Source organism: Sciurus vulgaris (assembly GCF_902686455.1).
Source record: "Sciurus vulgaris genome assembly, chromosome: 12".
In the NCBI taxonomy this organism is placed as follows: Eukaryota; Metazoa; Chordata; class Mammalia; order Rodentia; family Sciuridae; genus Sciurus; species Sciurus vulgaris.
The window spans coordinates 107,417,763-107,441,425 of NC_136473.1; the positions used below are offsets into that span (position 1 = coordinate 107,417,763).

General features: G+C 40.6%; 1 protein-coding gene and 1 long non-coding RNA gene across 2 annotated transcripts in view; one reads left to right on the forward strand and one right to left on the reverse strand.

Annotated features, from left to right (window-relative positions):
* LOC306641323 overlaps positions 1 to 23,663 on the reverse strand; it is a 439,001-nt gene that overhangs the window by 53,919 nt on the left and 361,419 nt on the right. The window lies entirely within an intron of this gene.
* On the forward strand, positions 11,049 to 22,691 carry LOC306642188 (tumor necrosis factor ligand superfamily member 18-like). Its single transcript, XM_079107758.1, has 3 exons — positions 11,049 to 12,145; positions 18,301 to 18,334; positions 20,189 to 22,691. Exons 1-3 carry the CDS (start codon positions 11,927 to 11,929, stop codon positions 20,533 to 20,535), a joined length of 600 nt encoding a protein of 199 aa, XP_078963884.1. The 5' UTR covers positions 11,049 to 11,926; the 3' UTR covers positions 20,536 to 22,691.

Below are 23,663 nucleotides of genomic sequence, written 5' to 3' on the forward strand. Positions count from 1 at the left end.
AGAGACATTTAGTAATCCGAAAAGATAGTAAGGGACAGAAGCTGATGAATCCTAGAATTAAAGGGAACTAAGGGAAGAAATTAACAAGGATGCTTAAGGATGAGAAACCAAGATGAAAAGCATTCTCAAAAATGTTTGGTTAATAGTGCTAAAACCTACAAAGATGTCAAATGAGGTGAGGACTAAGGCAATGGGACATGGGTCCTCAGAAGCGGGGCGGAAGCAGTATTGTGCATGGCTGTGGAGGGCAGCACCTGAATTTGAAGCTGCACAGCATAAACACCAAGGTTCTTAAAACACTGTAACTTGAAATCTACATCACCGAAGGGTGTTCAGCAAAGTGACCAGATGCCTGGGTCTGGTGAACCCAGGTTTGCACAACTGATCAGAAATGGCTAACCCGAACAATTCCCCCAAATGTCGTCTTCCTGTTTGATCTTCCCCATCTGGGACACATGTGTCTTCCGATCGTGTTACCTCTCCTTTGCTGCTATTTCAAATGATGTTTTTGTGACTAAGAAACTGAAGGCCAGGGTTCCCCTTTCTCCTTATGAATCCCACTTAACTACCTTTCTTGAATAAACTCTCTTTTGCATCTCATCCTGCCCCCCAGGGCTGATAGAGATTTCTCCCTTGTTAGTATCATATTTTCATATTCTCTAAATTCAAGTGAATTAACTTTATCTTTACACATCTAATCTTTCAGAGTTAAGAGAAACAAAGAAGTGGCCTCAAGAAGCCAACATTTTAGGTCTGATTTTAGTAGGAATCAGGCAATTTTGTTTTGATGCAAATCAGAATGAATAACCTAGATGTAGCCCTATCAGTGTATGTCATAAAGGAATATAAAACACAATGTGTAGAAGGTCTTGAACAAGCCCATTTCTACTGGGAAAAATAATTCAAATTATATGTAATATTTGACTTAAAGAAGATTGATGCTATGGATTAAATGTCCCCTCCAAATTCATGGTGAAATTTAATTGCCATTGTAACAGGATGGAGAGGCAGCACCTTTAGGAGGTGATAGGCCATTGGGACTCTGCCCCCATGGGTGGATTAATGTCATTATGGCAGACAGTGGGAGTTTGGCCCACCCACTTTTATCTCTTGTTTCGTATGTGTTTGCTTGCACTTTGGTTATGTTATGATGCAGAAAGACGTTCTCCAGATGTGACCCTTCAGTCTTGGACTTCTAGACTTAAGAACTATGAGCCAAATAAACTTCTACTATTTATAAATTACCCAGTCTGTGGTATTTATTCTGTTCTAGCAGCAGAAAATGGACCTAGACAGTCAAGGTATTCCTTTACTCAGTCTTTCACTCACTCCTCCCACAAACATTTGCTGGGCTCCCACGTGGTGCCGGCATTGTGATACTGGGTGTATAGAGTTAAGGCACAGTTCCACCCTCAGAGGTTTGCAGGTCAACACAGAGACAGAGATACTGTTGGAGGACACGTGCAATGCACTTGTAGGTGAAAGGAGTGAGCAACGCAGCAACTCCCTGCTGACGGACTCCAGAGCAGCTCAAAGGCATGTCAGCTGTTCAGTCCATCTGAGACGGGCTGGTCCCTGTCATCCTCTTAGTAAGAATGCATGACTATATTTACTTCTTTGACAAGGATGTGGTTTTGTGGCAAGGTTTACATTACAGCATGGTTTGATATACATCAGGAAACAGATATACAGAGCAATCTTGAGTAACTCAAAGCCTACAGGGTGTCTCGTAAGATCCTGCTAACTATAAACCACGAGCAGGGTGCTACTGGGCTTCTAGTATGGACAAGACCAGTGTGAGTCATGCTGTTTATAAGGCAGGCTTAGGCAACACGATGAGTACACACATGACTTCACCTCCTTTCCTCAGTATAACCTCAGCAGCCAGAATATCACAGGAGAGAAAAAGTGGAGGGTTACAGTCAGAGAAGACTACCAGACCTTGGCTGCACAATATAAAATGTTGTTATCTATGTCACGATGTCCATGGGATAAACAACCCTGGTGTTCAACGAACATGAAGCAAAAGACTCAACACAGACTTAGCCTTGATCATAGCCAATCAGTGCAGGTAGTGCTCATGCCAGTGAGCACAGTACTTAGAGATGCAAGCCTTGGACGCTGCATCTGGTCTGGTCGCTGCTCTGTGAGGGCTCAATGTTAGTAAAACCACCTGTCCATTCATGAATATCCTCTGTGAGCCAAGCGTTCTGAGTGTTAAGGGATTTATACGTTTGTATTTATTTGCAATAGAGAAGATAGATAAGTGAGCGTATGATTATATTGTGTTGTGCTAAGTGCTATATGCTATGGGGTAGAGTGGAAGAAGCACCTAGATCAGGAGGCGGTTTCTCTAGGAGGCAGTGCCTGACTGAATTTTAGAGTGTGCCAACAGATAGCCAGCATAAGGTTAAGAAAGGGAAAGACTGAAGGTTGTTTTGTTTAATACTAGTCTCTCTGACATTGGTATTTCTAGAAAGTAGATTCTAGCCATGAGGCAGGACCCTTATTATCCTAATTTGGAATAAGCATTTTCCTTGAGCAGGAAGTCAGGAAAGAAGCATACTGAGAATCCTCTTCAAATACAAACAAAAACTTCAATTTGTAATGGTTAGACTCCTTCAGATTAAAACAATACTGTGTCTCCTCACCATGAATGTAGGCAATCTCGAACCTTTAACTGAAGGGATTTATGGAATTCTAGGTAGAACTTAGGCCTCTACTCTATCCAAACCCTCATCTTACACTTTGATCACTGTTGTGTCCATTTTTGAGCTCAGATTATAAGGTTGAGGACATAGACAACAATTTCAATAACTTTTCTAGGGGTTACAGCCTATGGATTTTAAAAATATTGTTAGCATCAAATAAGAGAGAGACATATACATATGAAACCCCTTGATGATATGTTATTCTTTATGTTCCTTAATATTTTTTAAAATTCTTTAAAGAAATTCTAACAATTGTATGTCACTGTATACACTTAATACGGATCTATGCATTTATTAATTTATCAATTTGTGAATTATTTAAACAGAACAACAGTTATGCTACACTAACTGAAACCAGGCTATCGAACTGTATGAAAAATACAGTTTTTTATATAAAAATTTGTATTCATTCTCTTCCTCTTTAATACCTTACACCTTGGTGGACAGTAGAGAGATTAGTACAAAGAGACCTCATAGGCAAGAGTGCACAAAGGGATGTTATGTTTTAAGGCTCAACGTACAAGTCAGAAAACATCCTGTTCCATATTTTAGAAAGAAGGGCATTCTAACAAATATTCTGGAAACTTTCCTTTTCCTATGTATGAAGAAGGGGTCATGGCAACAAGAGAAAGTACTAGAAGAACATCTGTGAGAAAAAACCTTCTCATGAGCTGCCTGCGGTGTGTGAGCCAGGGGACAGCTCCTCTCCACATCCCACCCCTGCTTCCCATCTCCAGAACAAGGCAGGTGTGACATGGATCTAATGTGAGTGTGGGCCCATCGTTGGGGGAGTAGTGTGCAGGGAGCTGCCTACCCCACAAGACCCCCTGGAGGAAAGGCGAACCTGCACTGGAGCTCTGGAAATAACCCCTGGGAATGGAGAGAAAATGCAGCAGTGTTCTGAGAACTCCCTGTCAGAAGGCGGCAATGGGACAGCCAGCTTCCTGCGGTAGGCAGAAAGACCACCCAAAGATGCCCATACCCTAACTTTGTGAACCTATGACTGTATTACCTTATATAGCCAAAGGGACTTTGCAGATTTAATGAGATTATGCACCTTAAAGTAAGAGATAATCAGGAATTATCTAGTGGGTCTGATGTAATCACAAGGCTCCTCAAAAGCAGAGAACTTTCTGACTGGAGTCAGAGAGATTCAAAGCATAAGAAGGACTTGATCTACTACTGCTGGCTTGGAGGTGGGGAACTAAATCCCATCAACTGTTGGAAGGGGTCTAGAAGCAGATTCTTCTCAAGAGCCTTCAGATAAGAGGCGAGCTGTCATCATGTTGATTTCAGCCTCATGAGACCCTAAACAGAGTACTCAGTTGAACTCGCCAGACTTCTGTCCTACAAACAACTGAATGTGTGGTGATTTGTTATGGCAGCAATAAGAAATGAATACACACCCCTGACCAATTGGAGCACATCCTAGGGCCACTTAATGGGCCATCCAAAGGGATCATGGCTCAGTAAAATAAATTCAAAACTCAACTAATGGTCTTCACTGGCCTGAGCAGTCTCCCTTTTCTACCTCCAATGCACATATACCTTACCGGCTGCTTATGTTGAACAAGTCACCCAAGGTATAGGTAATATGAGAGGGAGAGAAAGTGGGTCATATCCATATTACCTCCTCCTCAACTATTACAAGCTCATAGGTATACGGTGGGGTCAGGGTGATTCAAAAAGGGCAATGTCTGGCATCAGTTAGTGGAAAAACAAATTTCTGAGTTTGGTACTTTACATCACATTTTTGCACGCCTGTAATCCCAGCAACTCAGGAGGCTGAGGCAGGAGGAAGGTGAGTTCAAAACCAGCCTCAACAACTTAGTAAGGCCCTATCCAACTCAGTGAGACCCAGTCTCTAAAAAAATATAACAAGGGGTGGGAGATGTGGCTGAGTGATTAAGGGTCCCTGGGTTCAATCCCTGTAATAAATAAGTACAAAATAAAATCTGCATGCTGACAGTGGTTATACCTGGATTGCATAATTATGCATGGATTTTAATTATTCACTGTGCTTTTTTCATGTTTCCCCCAAATTCTGCAGTTATACACTCAAACTTATTTTAAAGATGTATATTTAATGAAAGAATTCAATTTTTGTTTCCCTTTAATGGTTTGCACATTTTTGAGATTATAGTTTATATCCTCTACCATCACCCCTCCACATACACAATTTTCCAGAACAACAACACCTTGTTATATGAAATTTTGGCCCCTTGTCTGGGCTCTTTCCACCTCAATAACTTGTTGCCCTGAGGTTCTCTCCAATGCTGAGGAACTCCAGAAGCAGAGAAGGCCTGGCCTCTCCACATCCACTAGCTCTGAGTCACTAGTGAGACTGAGGTAGACAAAGGCAGGCTGGATTAGGGCCCATTTTCCCTTTCCTTAGCTCACTCCTTTAGAAGCCTGAGCCATTTAATCTTCTTGACCCTCCATTCCCTGAACACCACATGCCGCCCACTCACAGTAAATGTAAATTTCCCACTTTGACCATAAAAGGGTCTTGCACATTGGTTGACTTAGATCATCACAGTCAAGTCTTTATTTTGGGTTGATGTTTCCTGCTTGTTCTGAGGAGGAGCTCAGTCAATATTATGTTTCTGCTGCTGTAATTGCTGCTGATATTGTTATTACCTATAGACTATTCACAGCAGTCTTTTAAAATTGCTTTTTAACAATTTTATAAGTGACTTCATTGGTTGTTGAAATCATCTGTGTCCCCTACCAAATTACTGTCCTAGCTCCCCTCCCTTTAAGCCCAATTTTCTTCTACAATGAAACTGACACAACCCCTCCACCTGATTTCCACAACCCACTTGGGTCTAGATTTCCTTTTTAATTAACACTTCCTTAGACTCAGTGTTTTCCCACAAATTTGACTATTGTTACTGTTGTCCTTAAACAGGAAGGATAAGAGCTAAAATAAATGGTGCTATATAAATAGTATTGGAGTATTTCCTCAGGTAGCATCATTTTCTTTTAAGAAAAATTGAGTACCATGGGAAAATTTCCACAGCTGAGAATACTTTTGTGGTTACCATGCATTTAATATCTTTATTCTAATTTAAATCTTTATTTAAAATATGGCTCCATCTGGAAACCTGAGTCATTTTGTGATTAAGGAGGAAAGAGAGAAATAATATGAAATTGATCCCAGAGCAAAAAATCATTCCTGCTTAAAAAATGCATTTATTTACTAATGCATTTTTCTTTCAAAGGAGATTATTGGTGCGCCATATTAAGAAGTGGGGCAAATGGGGATCCTTAATATACTAATTATTTATCATTTTAAAATCCTTCCTCTACTGAAGTCAAGTTCAGATACCCATTTATGTATCAAGGCACAATGGAAAGAATAAATTTTGGAGTTAAATTTGTCTGGATTTGAACTTTACTAGTTGCATAATTTTGGTAAATTGTTAAAACATCTCTTAATTTTGTGATCTGTAAAATGGGGTTAATCAGGTCTGCTTTATAATGTTGTGAATATTAAATGAATAAGTCCATGAATTTAAACAGGGTGCCTAGAAGAGAACGAGGCCTCAGCACATATGTATGCCCTGTTGTTAGTCTTTCATTTTCTCTCTTCCCTTTTTTTGTGGTTGACATTTGAAATCATTACTTGGTGGTGTTGCAACCAGAGAGGCTGGCACCTGACATATGCTAGGAATTCAGCGGGCAAGAGACCTACGGGTAGGAGCTGTGTACGTGTGAGGAGGGGGAACGTCCTTACTGTCAGCCACAGACTTCCCTTAGGCTTGTTGGGCAAAGAAAGGATGGAAATAATTTGTGCCTTATTTGTGCCTAATCTTTAACTGTAACATTTCAGGGGCGTTTGTTCTTTATTTAGCAAATGGAAAGAGCCTGCTGCTTTCACTTGGCCCCATTTCAACAAAGCAGCATTCCACACTGTTGATTGTGACTCAGTGTTTTTTCCACTGGCATCGCAGCCTGAAATTTCTTCTTCTTTACAGAGGAACATGCTACTGTACGCATGGCTTGAGCCACCAAACTGGATAGACAGATAGCTTAGCCTGAATCACTAGATGCTTGGTGGATTCTCAGCTGAATAGAATTACCCTGTAACTCTGAGGAAGTTACATAAGATCATACAAAGATCTGTGAGAGCAACCTTATATTTTCAATGTCATTTTGGAAGGCTCACCTGTATAAGAACCAACTGTGACTAGGTGATGGATTCCTTAAGATCAGAGACATTCACTTATTCCTCTTCACTTCTACATTTCCAAGTGTAATGCCTGAAACACTGTAGTACTACACATGCACACATGTGCACATTTGCATTGATATTAAATATATACCTATATGTTATGCTATTTACCATATATTTATATGTCATACTATTCAGCAAATTCATTAATATATGTCATAATAGATTGGCCTAGGAGAACATAATACTATGAGACTTTTTCACTGGCCTAACCTCTCTTCAGAATTACACCTCAGCCTGGACATTACTTCTTTTATAAAATTTCCCCTGCCTTTTAGCAAGGTCAGGGATTTAGTGCTCACCCCATTACTACACTTCTTCCTGTATATGTCTTGTACATTTTTTCCCTTTCCCTAGCTACTGGTAAGAAAAAAATCAAAACAACAACAAATGTGAGGATAGAGACTGGTCCTTGTCTATCGTATTTAAGTTCCTAAAACTATACTTACTACAGAGAAGGTATTCAATAATGTTCCCTAAACGAAAGGGGATAACATTTTCTCTGTATTTATGGTTATTTTTGTATAGAAAAGTCTAATTTTTTTGTTCATTGCCCAAATAAAAAAATCTAGCATTGAACATCAGTGCCTAAATTTGAATGGTGCAGAATCAATGCTAAAAATTGAAAAGCAGATGAGAAAGTGTCTCATGGATTTCCATATGAACAAATGTCATAGTTGGGTGTTGAAATTAGTCAATGTGCTGAGTGTTCTCCAGTGGAGCAATTGTGTAGTAGGTTGGAGGAGTTATTTTAAGACTTGCCAAATGGGGAAGCCAAAGAGAAGCGTCAAGGGAAAATACTTCCCAACCCCCTTTTGCAGGCCTGCCTAAGGAAACCAGCAGATCTGGGGAGAATACTTTGTCTCAGGACTCCTAAGACCTTCTTATTCAAAGAGTTGATAGGTAAAATATATAATTCTCTGTCTAGGTGATATTGGACAAGGTGTGATTTAACAACAATGTCCATTCATTACAGCTTCCCAGGTGATGTTTGATGATTTCAAATAGGGAGCGTCATTTCACATTACATAATGGAAAATCTATTTTCAGTACAGATTCCAAGAAGGAAGCCACATTTCCCATTAAAAGGTGTTTAAGATGCTCCTCCTACGGCCAGGATACTGACACAGTGCTGATTAGTCTAAAGAGGATGTACACCTACGCACCTCCAAAATATCTTGCCACTGACATAGAGGACTCAGGGTGGAGAGATAGGGACCTGCAATACCCGCAGCCAAAGACTGGCAGGAAGGCAGATGGCTGACAAAGAAAGTCACAAGTGTAAACTGGCCAGTAGACTTGTGAGTTTTCCACTATACTTGAACTAGTAAACAGACAATGAAGAATTTGGTAAGAGTTCCACAATGTAGACTTGCAAAAACAGCACAAAGCAAAACAATGTGGGGCAGAAAAGTGAGTCCCCAGGATGTGAGATCAAAACATAAACTTAAAAATATTCCCTAGGCCATCTTGATCAGGGTCATTACTAGAGATGAATGACCTGGAGATTGCTATGAGAACCTCTCTGTAGATATGTATTCATCATACATGTCATATGCACATTTGCACATGCATGTCTATATGCAGATGCGCTCATATTTACTTATGCATACCGAGCTGTGCATACACTTCTTACAGAATAGGCATTTACTAATTTTAATAGACCCTGCGGTTGCCTTCATAAAGTTCCAAGTTTAAACCCTCTTTACGCTATTGTGTCTATTTTCTCCATCCCTCTCTTATCTGTTTATCTATATCCATCCATGTCTCCTCAAGCCAGATGAGCCTATTTGCCATGAATACTTCAATACTCAGAACAGACAAAGTCACACAGGTACTGTTTTTTACAGAATTCTGACGTACTGGATATGACTGAACATGCGATACCAAACACAAGAACAAATCATGATTAACAGTTGCATAAGGAAAATGTGGCAAGGGGAGAGAGGAGAGCAAGGCAGGATCTGGGAGGAAAGTGCGTCTATCAGTTTTCCACAGACCCTATTACACTCCGCACTCCATGTACCCCAGACGGGATCTACTGGACACCCTTCAGCAGAAGAGGCAGAAGAAATGTTAAGTGAGGCCAACAGATGAGGACTCCGTCCCTCTTCTACCTCCATGGGCAAACGATTCATCCTCCTCGTCCTCCTGCGTATCAGTTCCATCATTTTTATAGAAGGAGAGTTCAGTACAGGGCTGCCATATAGTAGTAGTAGTGCCCAATGCACTTTAGTGTGATTTAGTCAATACCTGAACTACAGTCAAGTTACTATATAATTGATTCATTCAGATTTCGAAGCAGTCATTTCTTGCCTTTTTTTTTTTTGCTGGGGGTTGAACCCAGAGCTTTGTGCTTGCAAGGCAAGCACTCTATCAATGGAGCTATATATTCAGCCCCAAATTTCTTAAGCACAGTTTGGGATTCTTTTTTTTTTTTTTTTCACTCTGAAAAATATAGAAAGAATTTCTTTTACCGTTTTGTTCTGAAATTCCTCATTTTGCAGCTTTTGAGTGAAAATTACTAGGTTCAGGGGTATAGCTCAGTGATAGAGTATTTGGCAGGCATTATATTTGCACACACACACACACAGATTGTGAGATTAGTTACTTTATAAATTCTAATTTTAAACTCTAACATTTGCAGAAGCTTATACCTCTGAATATTTATTTCTCAAGTTTTATCACTCTTTCAAGAAAGAGTATCCTCTTTTCTCAATGATTTTAGATTTTTTTAGATCTTTCTATTTTCTGAGGCACTGTCCTTCCTATTTGTAGTATTAATTTGAGCATTTGTCTCTCTGTTTGTAAGGTTTTAACATAGTTGTTTGGCAAATTCCTCAGCAGTTGTGATTTTTAAATTCATATCCCCCAAAGCTTTTAGCGCAATAATGGGCAGATAGTAAATGTTCAAACTAATTTGCTAGTTGACTTAACTTTTAAAAATCTCATCCTTGGAGAGCTGAGCCAGGACAGGCCATTGATACAAAAGTTTGAGTCTGTTGGTCACATACAAACCTCATAGGTTATAAAAAAAGGTACCAACTCTGACTCATTACTGTAGAATTTCAAAGTCTTCCCTACTGTCACCTGTCCTAACTTGAAGAGTCTTCACTTCTGAACACTGATCCGTGGAGAGAGGTCTGGAATGGTCTTCATGAGATATGGGTGTCATTTTTCCTAGGAAGCTGTCATACAGTTAAATAATTCATCAGGCTATACCAAGCCTGACCTTGACCAAGGACAGAAGTTAGATTTTGTCTGGGTCGGTTCCTCATGTGAATAAATGTTTACTGAAGTGAGTAAGCAGGACAGTCCACCTAAAACTTGGAGAAGGGACAAAAGAAGAGACAGAGCAGAAAAGCAGGAGGAAATGGCTCTCCTTTCCAGGGATCAGTTCTAAGTTCAAGGCTAAGAATCTGCACTCCAACTGCAGGCGTGGCACAGGAGCCAGGGTCAGGCACCACCCTCACTGGAAGCCAGCCTCTTACTCAGCCCCGCTCTGCATCCAGCACAGAGCCTCAGAACATCTGCTGCTCTGGAAACTCCTCTTGTGTGATCATCCTCTTCAGGGGTGGTTTACTGATCAAGCTAAAATAGGGCCGAGTTAAAGCAGGATGGTTAAGTTACCACATAGTATCCTGGGCTTGGACCTGTGCCCCGTCGGTAACCAGGATTAGTGGTTTGAGGCACCACCCCACGCCTCCATTACCCTCACCCTCCTCTCTCAGAAATGAGGATGTTGAATCTCTTTTTTCTAATTTTAAAAATATTTGTTTCCCTCTTTTTTCTTTAAAATCATCTTATCTCCTTTCATCTAAGTGAATGTCAGTTGAATTATTTCCCATGGGAAATATAACGAATTCTCATTCTTCTCTGAGATTTCATAATGGAATTAACCTTCAACACATTTCTAAAGAGGGTGGAGAAAAGATAACTAATATTTATGAAAGAAACATTCCTTAGAAGCTAAACTTTTCACATTTATTTCATTCTTGTAAAGTCTTAGGAAGTAGAAATGTTCTCCACCTTATAGTTAAGGAAGTTGTGGCTTAGAGAAGTCTAGTAATAAGCGAAAAGCCACAGAGCAGGTAGGGCTGGGTGGTACCAGGCATGGCTCTGAGGCCCACCTGAATGAAGAGCTCAGGTTCTCTCTGGGGCCCATGCCAGGTGTACCTTCTGAGGTGCAGAAGGCAGGTACCCCACTTCAACAGATGGAGAGACTGAGGTACCGAGGACAGGAAACTTCCTCAATTTTGTAGTAAATCAGCATTTTTGATGACCGGAAAGTCCCACTTGTTTATAGAATAGAGTGTAAGTTCAGGCTGGGGGCAAGGTGCAGGAAAACAGCCTTTTATATGATAATTTTATTTCTATTGGATTCCAGCATTGGCACTTCAGAGATTTTATGAAATACGAGAAAACTGAGTTTGTTGTATTCATAGATTTTTTAAATTAAATTCTAGTAATACATTTGGTGTTTTTCCAACTTTATTGAGGTCCAACTGACAATAAAAATTGTACATATAAAAGGTATGCAACGTGGTGACGTCATTAAGATTGTTTTTCTAAATGGTGCATCTCCACCTCTCCAGTCCCCCAACGCCCTGCCTCAATGTCCGTGGTGTCTGTCATATTATAAGCCTTTATTCCCAGCTTTATTTCTTCTTATAAAAGTGATTTTCTTCTGTGGAAGTGATTTGGGAGGCTTCCCCAGATGGGCACAGCCTTCCTGTTCTCCCCAGCTGGCCGGAGCTAGCGCCACTTCCTCGTGCTTGGGGAAAGTCGTTTCCCCTCTGCACTCCCTGCTTGTTCCCTTTCTCGTGTTGCCTCAGTTGTTTGTGTTGGCTGCAGGCCTCTCTTCCCTGCGTGCGTCTGGCCTGGTGCCCAATGAGAGTCAGCACTTAGCCTGGAAGTATCATTTTCCAAGGCTGCCAGAGAAAAACTCCGCCTCCCACACCCACTGCTGATTATCATAATGCTACAAAACCATCCTTCGCCCTTCACTGTGAATGTCTGCTTTCCACAGCTCTCATTTCTCCAGAAAAGGGTTTTGAGCCACGTGGAGAACATGCCTCTAAGCCACCCAGGTTCCCAGGGAGCACAGAGGGGGTCCTATAAGCGGTGGCTCATCACAGCAGTAGTCCTGGTGGTCTGCTCCGTCAGTGCACTAGTCCTTTCTTCTCTCCCTCTCAAGGTAAGGAGGGCACAGAACCTGACATGACTTTTAGTAAGATCCTGTACTTTTTTTTTTTTACAAATAGAGTAAATATTATCTCAATCTTATAATGGCATGGCTTTTGAATCTTATCTGAATGTTTTGAGACAAAAAATACCAGGGAATGCTAAATGTTAGCTTCAGAACTGAGCTAGATGGAAAAGATACTTGATTAAATCAACTGATTGGCAAATGCCTGTGGAATATATTTTGACTTTCTGGAACTCTGCTATACCTTCTTGATAGGACAAACAATGGCATAAAACATGGTGCTTGTCCTCAGGGAATTGCAGGTGAGTTACAGTCTTGTGGAGGGAACAGAGTCCAGAAGAAAATAGACGACAGGTGGTTAGCGTGTCTTTCAGAGAGGAAATGGCACTGAACCAGGAGTAAGAAAATCTGGATTCTGGTTCCAGGTCTCTCAATTATCAGCTGTTCAAATTTGAGAAAGTGATTTAATCTCTCTGGTTCTCTGCTTTTTCATCTGAGAAATGGTGGTATGGGAATGGGTTTGTTTATCATGATGTTTCTGCTTGCTATAAAATAGAATGATCAATAATTTAAGATTTGTATGAACACAATGCTTTAGGAATTTAAAAATGGGTGCTGACTTTGGGCTGGGGTAGGTCCAGGAAGGCTTCATGGAAGAAGAAGGAAGTGTCTATTTGGGAAGCCCCTGATGCCTATCAGGAATTTCCCTGAGCTGCAGTGCAGGATGTGGGACCAGAGAATGGGATTGTTTGTGGGAATGGAGATAAGTTAGGTTCTTAGAACCTAACTCGAAGATTTTCTCTGTTGACTGCTACCAAAAATAAAATAGGAAACATATTACATAATTCAGGAGTGAGCCCCTTTTGGGGTACATTTGAAGACTGCACCTTGGGGAGACTAGGGTAGTATATGCCCCTCTTAAGGAAGAGTGGGAGTGTGACTGCAGAATCATTTTTCTAAGGGTACCGACCAAGAAGATTTCAAAGATGTGGTTCTACTGCATCAGAGACACTTCTAATCACAGACCTACTCTCTCAAGGAATTTATCAAACAGAAGCGTGAACATTCTAGAGCAGTGAGGTTTGAGCAGAAAGAAAAGAATTGCCAGAATTTTTGAGCATTTAGGTTTCTGCAGAAGAGGAATGATGAGAATAGCAATGATTTCCATTTGAAAGTACTTTTTCCTTCTGAAACTTCCAGTTTCATTAGGCAGATGGCTCTGAAGAACATTGACCGTAGGTGTCAGCATGACTCGAAGGGGAAGAAATACCTTTCTCAAAGGACACCTCTTGCCAGAATCGAACTTGGCTAATCCATGTTTTTGAGCTGTGATTCTGGAGTCTCTCTCCTGAAGAACATGGAGCTTCTCAATGAAAAGACAGTCCAGAGTTTGTTCCAAATTTAGGGGCATATGACAGGATGCTTAGAAGGCTAGCTTCTGGGGAGCCAATGACCCAGGTGGCAGTGCAATGATGCTAGCTCAGGCCCTCCACTTCCACTGGCCTGCACTTCCCTTTCCCTCTGGCCACTGATAAGTATCTTTGGAGAGGAGATCTGAGTGGCTGGCAGATGGTGAGTCATCATGAGACAGCCACTGCCCTTCTCATGGACCCGGAAGTTTCATTTCATTTTGTTCTCCACTCTGTTTTTACATACAAAGCCCCACTCTTCCAAATTCTTTAACCAATAATGTGACAAGTGTTAGATGGGAAGCGTGGCTCCTTTTACACCCACAGATTTTTCCTTGGGAGAAAAAAATCCTTCCCCCTATTGCAAATTCATAGTGAACTAAATGGTTAACTAACAGGACAGGCTGTGGGCTCAAGGAATTTGGTCAATCTTCAGTGAAAATGACCTCACATAAGTAAGATGTCTCTAAGAACCTAAATGTTCAGTAAAGTCCCCTGCTCCAGTGACATAAAGGACACTTTCAGAAGGGGTAGCTGTACTTGCACTCAAAAGCACAGTAGATTGTATTTCCAAGTGATGATCTACTTAGGATTGCTTCAAAAAAAGAGTTGTTAGGTTTTTGTCATTTTGAGCTCCACTATTTAAGTCTAGGCTTAAACTAAAGTAAGGTTATGAAAGCAACTGATCCTTCTAAGCAGAAATAAATGAAACTGGAAGTCCCATTCACTTCTTTATAAGTGGGTACTTACTGCTTTCAAACATCATCAAAATGATAAATAGAAACTGCCCCACTGGTAGTAGGGGTGAGTTTGGAGCAAGACAAGCTGGGTTTGGATCTCAGCCTTGCCTCTTACCAGTCACCTGACCTTGCGCTAGTTACTTAATTAGGCTTCTCCTCATTACCTCATTTGTAAAGGATCATGTAATCCTTACAGAGTGAGGATTAATGAGGTGGGAGAGTGCCTGACAAGCTTGACAAGTGCTAGGCTCTCAACAGATGGAGACGGTTGGTGTGGGCACCACCACGATTAGTGACATGAATGTAAACCTCACAAAGTCTGTTTAACAATACGGATATTCTTTCCCAATTTATTCCTTCTTCAAAGGCCACACCTTTCAGTCAAATTGATCATTTTTCAATTAGGCTTTCACTTATGGCAATAATTATAGGAAACAACAGTAGCAATTTCTATAACTGTAAATAGATATTAAAGCAGTTGCAATACAGAATGTGTAGTTTCTGGCTCTGGCAATTCATCTGTCTATGGTCTTATATTTCTCTGTATACGTTTTATATACTGTGGTACCTGGCATGAGATCTATGGAGTGTATCTTGGCATTAATTCATACTTACATTGTTACCTAATTGCTTTGTATGTATAATCATGTCTTTCTAGAAAGACTATAAACTTTTTTTTTTTTTTTTGGTACTAGGAATTGAACCCAGGAGCACTTAACCACTGAGCCACATCCCTAGTCCTTTTTAATATTTTATTTAGAGACAGGGTCTCACTGAGTTGCTCAGGGCCTCTCTAAGTTACTGAGGTTAGCTTTGAACTTGTGATCCTCCTGCCTCAGCCTCCTGAGCCACTAGGATTATGGGCATGTGCCACCATGCCCAGCTGAAAAGACTATAAATTTCTTAAGAACAATAAATTTGTCACTTTAGCTTACAATATTATTGTAAGCTATGATGATGTTGGGAATCTAGTACTTAAATTTTTGTCAATTCTTATAATTAGCATCATTACCAAAATGGTTCAGGTGGGATGTATGGGAGCCCTTCATAAGAATTACCTCATTTAGTATGACTAATGATGACTTCAACAAGCTTTGTGCTATCATTTCCCTCATTTTAAAGATGAGGAAATTGGGGTTCAGGGAAGCTGTGTTACATGCCTATTAGGGGTTGAACTAAACTGAATTTCATCTTCTCTCCTAAAGCCCTCCAAAAGGAGGAGAAAAAAATTGCAAGAACAAAACCAGATACAGAGGGGCTGGGGAGATAGCTCAGTCAGTAGAGTGCTTGCCTTGTAAGCACAAGGTCCTGGGTTCGATCCCCAGCACCACCCTCCCCCCCCCCAAAAAAAAAAAAAAAAAACCAGTTGCAGGGAATCCTGTGATTTATTTCTTAGAACTGTGGCTTCCGGACTTTTTGATTACACTTCCTTATCAATAAAATGTCTTCACTATAATTTCCAACATACGTATGCTAACGGGGACTTCAGTCTTGCTCTGGGAGCAGCCTACATTTCTCAGTCCATCCACTGTCCCCTGCTGGACTATTCCATACCCTTGGTTCTCTTCAAACCTCGAATATCTCTTCCCCATTCTCACACTGAGCTGATAACTTTGCCTTGAGGTTTCAGGAGAAAATAGGAATATGGAGGAAAGAAGGTTCAAAGCCACCACATGTACAACTTTGTGTCCCTGTATTCTGCTTCTGTGTTGCCGCTATGCATGAACTGCCATGCACCTACTGAGGACACTTGTGGAGCAGGTGCCGTCCTCTCACCTCCTCGGAGACACCCATCTACAGTTCTCTTCCAGCTCTTGTGTATTACCCCTTCTTTGCTTTCCTGGAATCTTCCCTTCAGATGGCCACAGGCAAACATGCTCTCATTTCTCTCCTATTAAAGCAAACAAAACCAAACCCCAAACAAAAACAAACAGAAACCTACCTCTGACTTCTGACCCCAGCCAGGTTCCACTCAATTTTTGTACTTTCCTGTATAGCAATACTTTTCTAGTTTCTCTTTTCTCATTTAATCCATTTGAATTAAGCTTCTTCCCTAATCACATCACAGAAACCACTTTTGTCAAGAACTCTAATGGCTGCCAGGTTACTAAAGCCACCAATTAATTCTCTGCCTTTTCCTTTCTTATCCATCAGCAGAATGTGGTAGGAGTTGATCATTCCTCTCCCTAAAACACTCCCTTGGGTTGTTTTCCAGCCCTTATGCTCTGCTGGCTTCTCTCCAGGCCCACTGGCCTCCCTTCAAAGCTTGCTTTGCTAGTTCCTCAGCTGACCTTTACACATCGCAGTGCCCTGTTATTCATCTCCATCTCCACTCCCTGGCTTGATGGTCTCTACAGCTTCACGTCTCAAAGCAGTAAGCTGAAGATACCTAAGTTTATATCACCAGAACTCCTTAAATTCCAGCCTCATATGTCCTGCTGACTACTCAATACCTTTACCTGGATACCTACTAATCATCACAAATGCACTATCTCCCAAACCAACTTTTTTAAAATATACTTTTTCAATTGTAGATGGACACAATACCTCCATTTTTTAAATTTTTTATTTATTTATTTAATATGGTGCTGAGGATGGAACCCAGTGCCTCAAACATGCCAGGTAAACACTCTACCACTGAGCCACAACCCCAGCCCCCAACCAGCCCTTGCCTTTGCCTCTTCTAAAGCTGTACCTCTTACACCTTGCCCATTTCAGCGACTAGCTTTCCAGCCACTTCTGCCCAGAACCTTGGCGTCACCTTGGCATCCCACTTGCCTCTGCTCACTCTCCTCTCTTCCCCTGGTTCCTTAGTCAGGGGCACCTTGCTCCTTGCTGAGATGAATGCAACCATTTCCTGTCTGCTCTTGCTACTCTTGACCCTGCCTCCCTTTAATTCATTCCTAGCACAGTAGCCAGAGAAATCCTAAAGAGGGAACATGTATGGATCTTTAAGCTCAAACAAGTCACAAGTTTTTTTTTTGTTTTTTTTTTTTATCATAAGGAAACCAAAGAACTTTGAGTATTAAAAAAAAAAAAAATTGTGTTTATGCCTAATTGAAACAGAGAGTTCCCAAACTTCCTCATGCTGAGAATAAAAACTCCTCACGCTGAGGACCAGGCCAAGGGAGCTAAGATGACATATTCTCTGGCTAAGCACATGTATTCACTAGTTTTTGTTTCTATAAGTGGGAGCTGCTTCTGTGGGACCAGTGAAGAAACAATTTAGTTGTTTCTCCCCAGTTTGATCAAACTGCACAAAAATCATTTTAACTTTTTACATTTTTTGCTTATTTCTTCTGTCAGTGAGTGGCCAAGTCTGAACAGGGAGGTGCCTGGTTTAGCTGTGGTAACATCATCTTAGAACAAAGTGTTTTAGAGCATTTAGAATTTAAATATTTGTATTCGTAATGTCACACCACTGACTTCTTCTAGAATGTAAACTTCAGCACATGGCAGCAGTTGGACACTGTGGGGCCCTTTCTGAGGTTATGGCAGTTGCTGGTATGAGGTGTGGTTATCTGAATAGCGAGCTGCATGGCTTTATCAGTCAGTTTTAAATATTTCTGGAGCTTAACTTTCTATTATTTTAAATCAAGATGAATATAAATAGAAACTCCATTATTTTCCTCCATGTGTAGTCTCTGGGGTGTCCAGATTGTGTTTGTAAGAAACTCTTAGAGCCAGAGGGAAAGGGCTGAGATCCAGTAGCGGTCCTGTGGGTAGACATCGTGTGGGTGGAAAGGGACCTTGGCCTTGTGTGCAGGACCCAGAGGAGAGCTAGGTAATGAGAGGTCAAGGACGGAGCAGTCACCTGCGAGAGTCAGGACGCAGTGGAGGAGGGAGGCATCCTTATTTATTTATTTATTTATTTATTTATTTTTTAATGGCTATAGTAAAGTGATTTGCTTAAGAATTCTGAAGCTTTAAATCAGCCAGTCAAGAAAACAGTGATATGTTGTCATCCTGACTGATTCTTCTTTTCCTTCCACAGCAGGCTGCTGCAGATTCCTGTCAGGCCAAGTTCGGTGAGTAGCCTTCCTTGCATCCTCCCTTGGACTGGCCTTAGTTTTTGATACAAGAAGACAGATGCTCTCAAGAAGGCCTGTGTTCTCTCAGATATGGGGCTCAACTTTTAATTGTTTACTAAGGACAATAAGTTCTGGATTTTTACAACCGTTCCCCAAAGCACTGCTCACGTTTCACATGTTGCTGTCGCCCATGTCCAGTGTGTAGAAGAGGAACAAGTTAAGGCAGTGGCCACTTTCTCTGATCTTTTCCCTTCTTCATTTAGTTTCTCAGTCACTCTCCCTTACCGTCACCTGATATTTGTTAGAAAACACACTAAAGTTAACAATTACATAGAGCATTAGAAGATTTCTTAGAATACATACAAAACTTCAAGTAAACACATTTTTGGTTGTTTACAGGTTTCGGATCAAACAAACACCATTTCCTTTGCAAGCAGAACGTGAGAATTAACTACTAACTCTGTAACCCCCTTATTCCCAAACCCCTCAAATCTCCAGGTTTCTTTGGCTTGCAGGGATTAGGAAACTTCTTCTTCTTTGTCCCTGCCTGCCTTGTTTTGTTTTGCCACTTAAAGGTATGGAATTCCTCCTCCGTGTGGTAAAGGTAGAGAACTCCAGCGAGGCTAAGGATGTTCTTCAGTGACTGCGTCCTGAATGAACAGGAGAAACAGCGACACCACTTCCGCCTTTAGGGGTCAAGGAGCAAGAGCTTGTTGGAGCCTCAGGGAGGCTGCCCTTGCTCTAATCACCTCTCCTTCCTCTCCTCCAGAGCCTGTCTTCATGTCTTGTTAGTCATTTATGTGTGAGAGTGTAAGTAGAATGTTACCTCCTCCAGGGCTCTGTCCTCTACAGCCAAAATCATAGAGACTGAGAGGACAGGTCAGGTAAGCATTTGGGGTTGAAAAGGAGCCTCTTAGGACCCTGAAATCACATGACTGTTCAAAACCAATTAATACAGGGAAAAGTTTAAATTTCATATGTACCTATGAAAATGAATGACAGGGTCTGGATCCCTTTTTTGTCCCTTGGTGATAGTATCAAACAAGGAATACCTTTATGTAAACAGTTAAGTAATTTCTACAAACTCATGGATTTACCAGTAGCTGGGGGTGTGGGAGCTTAGACAGTGATAGCCCAAGTAGGTCTTGAATGCCATATCCCTACACACTGATGAGAAAAGCCATAATATTAATCACTCGAGTTCAGAAGTCTGAGCCCAACCTAGGCAAGATGGTAAGACCCTGACTCAGAAAAAAAAAAAAAAAATTGGGTGTTAAGAATACAGCAATGAGAAAAATAGAGAGGTACTTGTTCTCAAAGATGTTATATTCAAGTATATGAGACAGAAATACACCAATTAACTTAATTTTCAATATGCAACATGCCAACAGCTTCTATGAAGAAAACAAAGTAGGGTAAAGGGAGAGAGTGGCAGAAGAGCATTATTTTATATGGATTACTTAAGGAAGGTGTCACTGGTAGAGAGATGCACAGTAAACAGTATTTATATGGAAAAAAATGGGAAAGCATGAATTGCTAACTCAAGTTGCCCCGATCCTGGTGTGTAGTTCTCTCTTCCTCCCTCCTTCCACCTTTCTTTCCATGAATATTAATTGACCAAAAAGGCAGAGTTTCTTAACTTTTTTCCTATGCCAAATACATTTCCTTAGAGCTCTCTGAGCGAGAGATTGCAACTTATTTAAAACAAGGAGTAGTTGGAAATTTAAAATATTAAAATAGTGTTGGAAGATAGAGGATAAAGAAAAAAACCTGTGGGTGTTAAATAATTTATGAAGACAAGGAAAACATAATAAAATAAATATACTTCCATTTTTTTCTCCCTTCTTACAGGACCATTACCCTCAAAATGGCAAACGGTACCTCCTGAACCTTCTTGCATGAATAAGACATCTGACTGGAAGCTGACAGTTCTTCAGAATGGCTTGTATTTAATTTATGGCCAAGTGGTTTTTGATACAACTTACAACGGAGTTGCTCCTTTGGAGGTGCAGCTACGTAAAAACAAGGATGCCATACAGACTCTAAACAACAACTTTAAAATCCAGACTATAGGAGGGACTTATGAACTGCACGCTGGAGACACAATGGGTTTGATATTTAACAGTGAAGACCAGATTCTAAAAAATAACACCTATTGGGGGATAGTTTTAGTGGCCAATCTTCAGTTCACCTCCTAGAAATCTGATTTGGTTTCCTCATCCTGTCCGCCATATGCAGAGATGCTGAGTGGGTAGAGGGGACAGATCTTCAGTGCCTGTGGTTTGTCAGGGTATACAAATCAATATGAATTCTTCTGCATGTGAGATTTTCTCTCTCATGCTCATCTGAAAGTGATTCAAAGACAGGGCCATAGGTTTTTGGTTATGCCTGATGTTTGGGTCTTCAAAGATACTTCAATAATCCATGACACAATGAATGTAGGTGGCATAGGACAGAAACCCTGAAAGAGACTTTTTTTTCAATCCATGAATCCCTGGGTAGAAAAATGAGGTCCTGTTTCCAAGGGAGTCTTACCTGGCTTGCTGAAAGGGCTTAGGGCCATGGCCTGTTCTCATTTTCTTGAGCTGCTTTATCATTCTTTCCCTAATTCTATCTCTGAGAGTCTCTCAATAAAAAGTAGGCAGGCTGGTGGGATGGCAACAGTGATGCCAAAAACAGCCTACTTTAGGTACAGTGTTCAAGAAGAGAGAACTCACTGAGACTCCTGGGACTCCAGGTAGGGCATAAAATGGAAAGTACTGTGTGTGGGCATGTCCCTTGGTTTCATCATACTCAGAATACAGGGTGTTTTACAAAAGCCACTGGTCAAGGGAGTCTTTATGAACCTTCAGCTAAAGCTTCATTGTTTGTGTGTGTGTCTAAACAATGTCAATTGTAAATTAAGACTCGCCACTAGTAATCAGTAGACTTAATACCAGAAATTGGTATTACTGTTGCTGTATTATGTTATGTAGTGATTTCACATTTTTTTTTCGGTTTTTAAATTTGTTCTAATTGGTCACACCTGACAGTAGAATGCATTTTGATACATTGTACACAAATGGAGCATAACTTCTCCTTCCTCTGATGATTTCATATTTTGAGCTGGTTTTCCTCAGCCTGCAAAAAGCTTTCATGTATCATATGGTAACTCTATGAAGTTAATACAGCAGCTATTTTGGGGAAATTTTTAACAGTGAGAATATGGAAGCAGATGCAGTATAGGTATCTTGCCTCAACTCAACTAGTTATGAATTATTTGGGATTTCTACAGTATCATACTGTTTCACTTATAAAGCTGAAAAAAAAAACTTTCTAAAAAATTTTTTTAGATTCTATTAAAGTTTGCTGCTTATAGGTGCTTGTTGAAAGATATGTAACACTATTTTAAAACAATTTAGATACTTATGGATATTTGTGAAAAGCTAAATTCTGCTATCACATTATATATCTATAAAAATTAGTAAATTCAATTTTTGAAAGATGTTTCCCCCTTCAGCACAGGATATAGTGAAGTTTGCAACAGATCTCTCCTTTACCAGCAAACTGATTCCTCTTTCCTAGCCTGGAGCAGGGAATTTCATGGTACTGCTCAGGGTTCTTCCTTCCGTCAAAGAGCCCGTGTTGGTCAAATGTGCTAACTTCTAAAATAATAAATAGCACTTGATTTAAAATTTTAGACTCTATTATAAGTTTGCTGCTTATAGTTTCTTGTTGAAAGATATGTAACATTGCATTTTAAAACAATTTAAATATTTATGGATATTTGTGAAATGCTAAATTATGTTAATTAATGTTATTACATGTAAAGCTAATTTAAGTATATTTGTTATTGTGTGCCACAAAATTTGCTTGGGGCAGGCTAAGCTATTTCTTCTTATTTTAAATTAATATCTGCTGAGTTGCTGTGAGACCAAAGACTTGGATATAAAGACCTTTGTTTTGCATGTTTTCTCAGGAAATTAAAGTTTTATCACATATATTTGTATAAACTTGGTATCAATTATCAATTTTTGTTGTGTTATAACCAGTAATGTACTGGAGTGGGCTGACACCAGCTCATCAGAGTTGATTTTTAAATTTTCAGGAATTCTGCACTCTGGTTACTAAGCATGACCATTACTGAAATTGGTTACGGTGGGAGTATTTACAATGCAGGAATTGGCAACCATTGAAAATCAGAGCTTTCCATTTGGACAGCTGGTTCACCAGCACCCCACTGTTCATAACATTTCCCTTCCCTAAAACTCTTCTCTGCCTATGCCTCATCCCTGGAGCAATCCAGGAAGGCAAGGAGAGAGTGAAATTGTTGCACCTTCAGCAAAAACCCAACACAAAAGTGATTTCTCACTGCAGGCAGAGGAATGACTACTAACAGATGATTTCTGATTTTCTTGGTGTTATAATTTCAGCCTTGGTTTTCAATATCCTCTGTTTCCTCATCTGCACTTTAAAACTATAATGAAATACATAATAGTAGCTGTACTGTAGCTGATTGATACTTGGATAATTAGAGTTAGTGATCTAAAGAACACAAGGTTACATCAGGGAAATCCTTGCCTATGTAAGACTTCTTGGCAAGTGACAGGCAAAAGTGAAAGCTGGGTGTAATTAGATTTTGGTTATAGCTTGCTCCCATTGCTGATGAGTTAGTCAGGTATCTCCATCCTCTGACTTCCTCCCACCTCAGCCACTCCACCCTCCTTACCACGGGAGCCAGTGCTGACCCATCTCACACTAACTGCTTTTTTACTTTCTACCTTGCCTCATCAAAGCTGGCCCAGGGTGTGTTATAGTACTGTGGACTAAGCCTCTGCTTCTGAGAATGGCGGTGGACTAAAACGTGGTAATCTTGTGCATTTGTTATAGCAAACTAATAAAGGAAGTCTATCTGTATCTTGGAAATGAAATTGCTGCCTTGCTCTGTCCCACTAAGGCAATTTCCTTTGGGAAATCAATGGGAGCACATTCTGTTTTTATTAGAGAAAAGAAGCAAACATGACTGATAGGCCAGCAGTTTGAGAATTCCTTTTCATGCAGAAGCTGTAAATGATGGCTGGCACATACCGTTCCCTGCTCTGAAAGGATGCACGTTCTATAACTCTGGGAGTCTCCTGTGCGTCACATGTCTCCTCACGGGAGACTGGCAAACATGCTCTGGCCACACAAGCTCAAAGAGCAGAAGCCCAACTCCATGTAGAAAGAGCCTCCAGTCTCCACTACTGACAGCTGGCCTTTCTCCTCCAGAGAAACAGATTTCTGGGGAAAGGTCCGATTCTAGCCCACCGTCAGGTTCTGCTTTCTCAGGTAGGAGTCTGGCACCAGT

Excerpts from the sequence above, each read along its gene's own strand:
- LOC306642188 (XM_079107758.1), top strand. The coding sequence starts at position 11,927 with ATGCTACAAAACCATCCTTCGCCCTTCACTGTGAATGTCTGCTTTCCA. Across the intron at positions 12,146-18,300 it reads TTTCTTCTCTCCCTCTCAAG|CAGGCTGCTGCAGATTCCTG; the intron begins GTAAGGAGGGCA and ends TTCCTTCCACAG. Across the intron at positions 18,335-20,188 it reads TTCCTGTCAGGCCAAGTTCG|GACCATTACCCTCAAAATGG; the intron begins GTGAGTAGCCTT and ends CCCTTCTTACAG.